The sequence below is a fragment of the Macaca nemestrina genome, chromosome 9 (assembly GCF_043159975.1).
Source record: "Macaca nemestrina isolate mMacNem1 chromosome 9, mMacNem.hap1, whole genome shotgun sequence".
Lineage (NCBI taxonomy): Eukaryota > Metazoa > Chordata > Mammalia > Primates > Cercopithecidae > Macaca > Macaca nemestrina.
This window is the reverse complement of record NC_092133.1, coordinates 129,027,915-129,035,664: the sequence shown is the minus strand read 5'-3', so window position 1 is coordinate 129,035,664 and position 7,750 is coordinate 129,027,915. Positions and strand designations below refer to the sequence as shown.

At 40.3% G+C, this 7,750-nt stretch overlaps 2 protein-coding genes across 2 annotated transcripts in view; both read left to right on the top strand.

The window, feature by feature from the left end:
* Positions 1 to 7,750, top strand: part of LOC105490645 (heat shock protein family A (Hsp70) member 14) — a 32,656-nt gene that overhangs the window by 1,255 nt on the left and 23,651 nt on the right. The window contains exons 2-3 of the mRNA XM_011756488.2: positions 357 to 437; positions 515 to 597. Coding sequence (XP_011754790.1) covers positions 357 to 437; positions 515 to 597 — 164 coding nt within the window. The remainder of the gene's footprint in view (positions 1 to 356; positions 438 to 514; positions 598 to 7,750) is intronic.
* On the top strand, positions 2,603 to 7,352 carry LOC105490644 (Myb/SANT DNA binding domain containing 7). Its single transcript, XM_011756487.3, has 2 exons — positions 2,603 to 3,308; positions 3,831 to 7,352. Exons 1-2 carry the CDS (start codon positions 2,747 to 2,749, stop codon positions 4,352 to 4,354), a joined length of 1,086 nt encoding a protein of 361 aa, XP_011754789.2. The 5' UTR covers positions 2,603 to 2,746; the 3' UTR covers positions 4,355 to 7,352.

Here is a 7,750-nt window from a genome sequence, read left to right as displayed (position 1 = left end):
GGCCACAGAGCAAGACTCCGTCTCCAAAAAAAAAAAAGAAAGAAAGAAAAAGAAATGGTCATGGTAAGAAAGAAATAGGAAAGGTAACGTAATAATAGGCTTCTTCGTTTTGTGTGTAGAAAGGTTGTTATTACTTTTGATTCAATTGTTGACTTTGCAGAGCAGACTGAAAACATGAGGCAGTTCTTCATGGAGTTATAGGCCTTCTATGAAAACGAGGAAATTAAATGGTAATGAAATTTGCGAGTTTAAAATATTGAGAAAGCAGTTTTTCTTTCCACACAGATGGCAAAGTAACACTGGTGCACACATGTCTGAATACGTCTAATGAGACTATTTCGTGTTTTTTTCTCTAGGATGGCCGGGCTGGTGTGGTTGCAAATGATGCTGGTGACCGAGTTACTCCAGCTGTTGTTGCTTACTCAGAAAATGAAGAGGTACTAGTCCCCTCATTTTTGTACTTGTGAAATAATTTAAAATTACATGCATTGTAATATATATATATTTTTTTCAGATTGTTGGATTGGCAGCAAAACAAAGTAGAATAAGAAATATTTCAAATACAGTAATGAAAGTAAAGCAGATCCTGGGCAGAAGGTATGGAATCAAATGATACTTTTAAATATAGTAATAGAAACATGTTCATAAATTCTAAGCATAATGTGAAACTAGAAACAGCATAGTTTGTTTCTTCATTTTATGACTGAGTCATTAGAGAGTACCCCCAGTAGGCTGTGTCTTTTGATTATTAGTGTTGGATCTTCTCCAGTATGGGATTCACTCAGATGTTAGTTTCTTGCTGACAGGTCTGTTAGTATTGATAAATGCTAACATTCATTTAATTTTGGTAATTTGTGTCAGAGGTGGTAATTTGGATTGTTCACATTTTTAGTTTTTTTTTAACTGAGAGGATTTCAAAGATTTTGTGGGAATTTGAAGACTTCTTGATAATGTGGTTGAATTTTGCTGAATCTATTACAATTGTTCATAATAGATGTAGACACTATTGGTTTTCTTCCTCATGATCTTTTGTGACACTTTCTGGGAACTAACTTTTCCATTGGACTTACAAATTTAATCATTAGAGTAACAGCTAAATTAACATCTTATGTAAGAATGAGATTAATCATCTGTTGTAACTTTAATTAGAAGATTAAAAGAGGCTTGCTTCCCCAGACTTCTGTCTCCTGAAATTATAGATTGCTGTAATAATTAGGGGTTTTCATTTTCACTACTGTAGTAATACTTGATAGAGTGTTTTTAAATTTTCAAAGTGCTTTCACATCTATTATTTTATTTAATCCTCTCAACATCCTTGTAAAATTGTCAAGGCAAATACTATCATTCCCCATTTATAGATGAGAAAATCAAGGTACAAAGAAATTTTTACCTTAGGTTAGGGGGTAAACTGGATAAGACTGCAGATCAGGTCTCCTCACCCTCTGCCCCAGGTTCTTTTCTTTCAACTTTGTTTAGTGAGAATGTAAGTAAAAATGTCCTTGTGTTGATTTAGAATTTGGATATTATAGATTAAATTTATACAGGTATCTCTTACCTGTTTATCTTATTTTGTATCTCTTACCTGTGTTCAATTAAATTGAACTTGATATTAATCTTTTTCCTTAGGATATTTATGCACTAAGCCAAAAACTATAGTTGTTTGGAGATAATTCAATATTTGGTGACAATAAACATATCCCCATATCCTTTTACCTGTTGACAAAGTACTGAGCATATTAAATATAAGTTGGTGTCAAATATTTTCAAATCATAAAATGTAGAAAAAAGAATTGTAGATGGGTCTTGAAGCCTGAATCACTGAGTAGCCAACAATATATTTGTTTGCTTTTTTAAATTAAACTTTTTATTTAGAGAGAATTGTAGTTTCCTATGCTGCTGTGTAAGAAATAATACAGAAATGTCAAGCACATGACTGGATTCACCACCTCTCCCCTTGGTTACATCTTGCAAAACTATAGTACAGTGTCACAACCAAGATGCTCACATTGATACAGTCCAGATACAGTATATTTCCATAGATCTCTCCCCTGGTAGCCAACAATATGTTACTGTTTGTTTTATGCTGCTGTTTGGGGGCAGATGGTTACGGTAATTATGTGGCTTTCTTCTGCCATATTGTACAAAAAAGCTTTGTATTAGCAGAGCAACTTAAACTCACTTTTCTGGCCCATAGTGACAGTCAGATGGGTAACACAGAGCCACAGTGTGCTATGATTAGTGAAGACTGAGCATCTTTCAGATTGCTATACCATGGTCATGCTTGGACTCCTTTAGAGTTAGCTGCCTCGTGGTCCAGGTGATTTTCCCTCCCAGCCCATCTGCTCACCAGACAAGGGTGATTTTTACAGATCCATTGTTGTACCAACTCTCAGCCATGAAAGCATTTGGCCCTTTTGTTACCAAGCCATTAGGTCCTTGGTGCAGTGTCTACCCTGGGTGAACTCCCGAAGTTGGGCTGTCTCAGTCTTAGCCTCATGCCTGTTTATGACCTACTAACAGGTAGCATCACTTAACTTGCTGCCAAAATTATCCTTACACCCTTCCTGTAACTCTCATTCCCCTGTGGCCTTCCAGCCAGAAATGCGGTCCTTGGACCTGGCTTCTCAGCAATTATCCCTGAGAGGGAAGATCCTGGAGATATCCTGAGAGCACACAGAGCTTCCCCACACCTTCAGACTTGCACCTTGCTGTCCAGAAGCTGCCCAGCCCTCCTTTCCAACCCACAATGGCCAGTGCCAATAGCAGTGCGGGCATCCGGTGGTCCAGACAGGAGACACGAACTCTTCTCTCCATACTAGGCGAGGCAGAGTATATTCAGCGCCTCCAGACTGTGCATCACAATGCAGATGTCTATCAGGCTGTGTCTAAGCGAATGCAGCAGGAGGGCTTCCGCCGCACCGAACGTCAGTGCCGTTCCAAGTTTAAAGTTCTGAAGGCATTATATTTAAAGGCCTATGTTGCCCATGCCACAAGTATGGGTGAGCCACCACACTGTCCATTTTATGATACGTTGGATCAGCTTCTCCGAAATCAGATAGTGACTGACCCAGACAACTTAATGGAGGATGCTGCTTGGGCCAAGCACTGTGATCAGAGTTTAGTGGCCTCTGACGCCCCAGGGGAAGAGGGAACCGGCATTCTAAAATCAAAAAGGACTCAGGCAGCTGATCATCAGCCTATGTTGAAAACAGTTAAGGAATCAGATGAGGATTGTCAGCTAAGAATCAGTGACCGGATACAAGAAACCAGTGACCTCGAGGACTCCTGGGATGAATCCTCGGGTGCAGGTAACTCCTAAGCATGTGAAGGATTCGGGTCCCAGAGTCACATGGCTCTAAACAGCCGTGTCTGTTTGGATAGTGTCCTCTTCAGCATAGTTCCTGTTTCTGCCTCATTCTGCCCCATGCACCTTTTTAAAAACCTAATAGTAAGCTAAAGGGTTCTAGGTTTTCAAAAGCTATGCCCATAGCAACATAAGGTATTAGAACTCTTTAAACCTAGAAGAAGTGCTCTCTAGAACCAAACTAGTTCTGGCATTATTAATAATGGGTAGTTAGGAATGTGTAGGTCTAGAGTGGGTTGGATAGCTATGTACAAAGGGGTTCAGGAAGGCAAGGGAGAAGTTTTAGAGGTGAAATTAAACAGGTCACAATGTCCAGATTAAGGAAATGGATTCTTCCCAGTCCCTGGTGGAAAGAGGCTTTCCAGGAACAACCATAGGTTTATAATTTGTCTCAGCTCTGCTGCTGGCTCCAAGCATTCCCTTAGCAGGAATGTTCTCTTTGCAACATTGTTGCTTTGTTTTTCAGGGTGCTCTCAAGGGACCCCCAGCTACAGCAGCTCCCACAGCCTTTTCAGAGGTGCAGTTGCTCCCTGTCAGAGCAGCCCCATGGCCAGACTGGGTGTGTCTGGGGAGCCTAGCCCCTGCACCAGCACCAGCCGCAGCACTCCTGGGGTAGCCTCCACACCGCAGACTCCAGTCTCCTCTTCGAGAGCTGGTTTTGTTTCTGGTGGGGATAGGCCCTTGACCAGTGAGCCCCCTCCAAGGTGGGCAAGGCGAAGAAGGCGGTCAGTGGCCAGGACTATTGCAGCCGAGTTGGCAGAAAACAGGCGATTGGCACGAGAACTCTCAAAGCGGGAGGAAGAAAAACTGGACAGGCTGATTGCTATTGGTGAGGAGGCCAGTGCTCAGCAAGACACTGCCAATGAGCTCCGCAGGGATGCTGTCATCGCAGTCAGACGTTTGGCAACAGCAGTGGAAGAGGCAACTGGTGCTTTTCAGCTAGGCCTTGAAAAATTGCTTCAGAGGTTGATTTCGAATACCAAAAGCTAGGAACCAATTACAAAAGGCTCTGTTTCCTAAACTGGTAGAAGTCTATTTTCCAAACCTGCCTTCTGAATCCCTGGCTCCTTTTCTATGTCCTCAGAAAAAAACATGGATGAACCATGTATATCCAGATAGTACAAATATAATTGCTAATTCATTTTCCCAAGATTCTCCACCAAATGGAAGACCTTTCAGAAATGCCAGGGGTGGCCTAATAGAAAACAATGGAGCCATGTTCTAGAGAGCTGGTTCATCGTAGCTTTGTCACAGATGTGAAGCAGTTTACTTTACCTCTCTCCAGCGGTTTCCTCATCTGTAAAATGGGGATCAATAATAACTCCTGCCCTGCCTACCTCACAGGGTTGTTGTGAGGATCACATGGTTCATAGATGTGAAAGAGTTTAAAAGTTTAAAAGCACTGTACACGTTTAAGTTATTAATGCATATGGCCTTCGCTGAGGTAAGGCACATTAGTTTACAAAATTCAGGAGTATGGATGTATACTGTGACTTCATTGCTTGAATCTTTCCTTTGCTGGTCTAACTTGACTGCTTCATGGAGTTTGAAATCTTAATTTTTAAAATACTTGTGTGGCTCATTAGACTAGTATAAGCACAACCTGTATTTGTACCTTAATCTCTTACGTTTCCACTACTGTGTCTCTGACATATCTACTAGTAAGCACTCTTGTCAAACTGTCTTTCTAGCCTTCATTTTACTGGTTCTTAGTCTCTTATCAATATAAGGAAATAAGAAGTGCCAGGGAGCCACCATAGTGTGTTATGGTTTATATCGATAATCTTCAATATAAAATATTGGCCATTTTATAAAATATTAAATGTATGTAAATTCTTTGCATTTCATATTATTTGGGTCCCTTGATATGCCTAAATTACATCTTGAAGTTTCGGTTGCCATTAGAACATTGTGGAAACAATTCAGATTATATCAGTTTCCAATCTGCTTTTTAGCTGATTTCATTCTTTTCTGTTATTTTTTTGTCTAGTATGTTATACAGGGTAAGCCCTAGAAAACTTTACTTTTGAGCTTTCCAAGATTCCTTTTTCTCAGATGTTGTAGACAGAAGTTTATGTAGTTAATGGCATCTGGTGGAAGAGAACAGCTTTGTTTCCCTTTTAACTTTGGGAACAGTAGAGGATGGTGTGGATAAAGATTGCCTGCAATAGATGACTCCTTTTAAGCACTAGCCCTGAATAGATGAGCCTCCTCCCAACCTCAGACATACACTTTGAGAGAGATGAAGGTGATAAGCCACACTTCCGATTTACTCTAGAAGGGAAGACATTAATCTCTGTCATTAAACTAACTTAAAGCTTTTAGTGGTTTACTTAGTACTTTTAGGAATACAAATAGGAATATTTGGGATTTAAAAAGTTTTCCCATAATCTAGAAGTTGGAAAAAAAGAAAAACAAAGAGTGGGCATGTTGGGGGAGGTTTTATTTTCTATTTTGCAGCCCCAAGTGCTTAGCTGAATGCTGGAAATGCACATGGGTGGAGAAATGGTCAGAGCAGCAGTGGGAACGTACCCAGAACCATGAGTAGACAGCAAGCAAGCCGCTCTGCCAAGCCAGGGGTGGAGGTGTGAGGCAGCTGGTGTGGTAGAATATGCTGGAATCTAGTTAGAATTCCTGGATTCGAATCCTGTCACAGTTTGTTTCATCAGACAAATCATTTGCCCTTTTCTATTATTACTATTTTTTATGTTTTTGAGACAGTCTCACTGTTTTGCCCAGGCTGGAGTGCAGTGGTGCAATCTTGGCTCACTGCAACCTCTGCCTCCCAGGTTCAAGCGATTCTCCTGCCTCAGCCTCCCAAGTAGCCGGGATTACAGGCGTGAGCCACCGTGCCCATCTAATTCATGCCTCAATTTCTTCATCTCCAGATTGAGGGATTTGTACTAGATTTTTTTTTTTCCTAGTACCTTTCAGCTCTAAAAAATTTTGAAATAGCATAATAAAAGGCAAAAAGAAAATGAAATTTTAATTGTAATATTTTCTGTCACAGCAGCATATGTATATTTGAAATACTGGTAACAATTGTAAGGTAGCATTCTCTGGTATTAATATTTATTAATATGCTCATGAACTTCTAAGCACCACACCAGACATACAGACTCTGCTTTAAAAGAGCATATACTTAAGGCATTGAAATGGATACAGCTATATTCATTGTCTCAATTGTCTTAGGCTATTATATGGAAAGATATATGTCAATTATAGGTAGGTAGGTAGATTTTCTGAAAAAACAGAAGTACTTGACGGAGAGTTAGGCCTGTATTCTATAAATCTATTAATGGTAGCTAAGTGCATAAGACAAGGATTTCTTTGAGATGAAAGGAGTGCTGAGGAAGAGAAGTGGAATTAATACTTGGATGTAGTATTGTGAAATTCAATGGGTAAAGTAACCCTAATGTGGGAATAAAAGTCAAGGGAAAGGTTTTGAATAAGTACACAGGAAAATAGGCTAAAATTATTAAGGGGAGGAAAACTGCAATACAGGGAGACAGTGTGCAAGAAAGCAAGCCAGGAATCTGCCTATGTGGTAGACCCAACCATTACTACCTGAACCCCCTTAGAAAAGCCTTTCCAGCATTCCATAACTCAGGTTCCTCATTTATAGAGTGGGAAACTCATAATTGTCCTACCTACCTCACAGGGGTGTTGTGAGGATCAAAGGAACAGATGAATGTAAGAGCACTTTCAGATGTGTAATGCACTGTCATGTAACAAGTGGGGGAAAGACTCGAGCACATTAGTGCTGGTGTGTGCCAAGCCTGTGGGCTGTTGACCATAAGGGATATTTAAGAAGGAGGAGGAAGAGAAGATGGCATTGCTAATAAAGGTTGTGAGACACAACCATAGGATTAACTGCCTCCTCAAGTCCATCGTGTAAATAAGGTGCTACGTATACCAACTTCCCACCACCTTTGTTTTTCTGTTCAGTAATCCTGGTGTGGACAAATAAAGTTTTCACTTGTATGTAGTTACGGATCAGTCCACTACTTTGTGATGATGTCTGTGGTTCTTTGTTGCCTCCATTCTTTGCTTTGCTTTCTCCTCTGCTAAGTGTCTTTGCCTGTCTGCGGCCCTTGGAGCTATATGTACTTTCTGTCTTCAGAGGACAGCGGCCCTCTTTATACGGCAGTTGAGAAATAATTTTCCATTTCTAAGAGTTCTACAAATTCTGTAAAATATCTTTCCTGGCAAATTATCTTGTCTGGGTGGTAGACAGCCTACACATAACAGTATAAATTTTTCTGGTTGACTTAAATTCTAAAGAAAACAGAACTAGAAAGTGTCATGCTGAAATTCTAATATTGGTGCAGAACCCACCATGAGCACACTTTATCTTTTTTTCCTACTCCTACAGTGTTTGGCATA

Coding starts and splice junctions, on each gene's coding strand:
- LOC105490644 (XM_011756487.3), top strand. CDS start 2,747: ATGGCCAGTGCCAATAGCAGTGCGGGCATCCGGTGGTCCAGACAGGAG. Junction 3,309..3,830: donor GGATGAATCCTCGGGTGCAG/GTAACTCCTAAG, acceptor TTTGTTTTTCAG/GGTGCTCTCAAGGGACCCCC.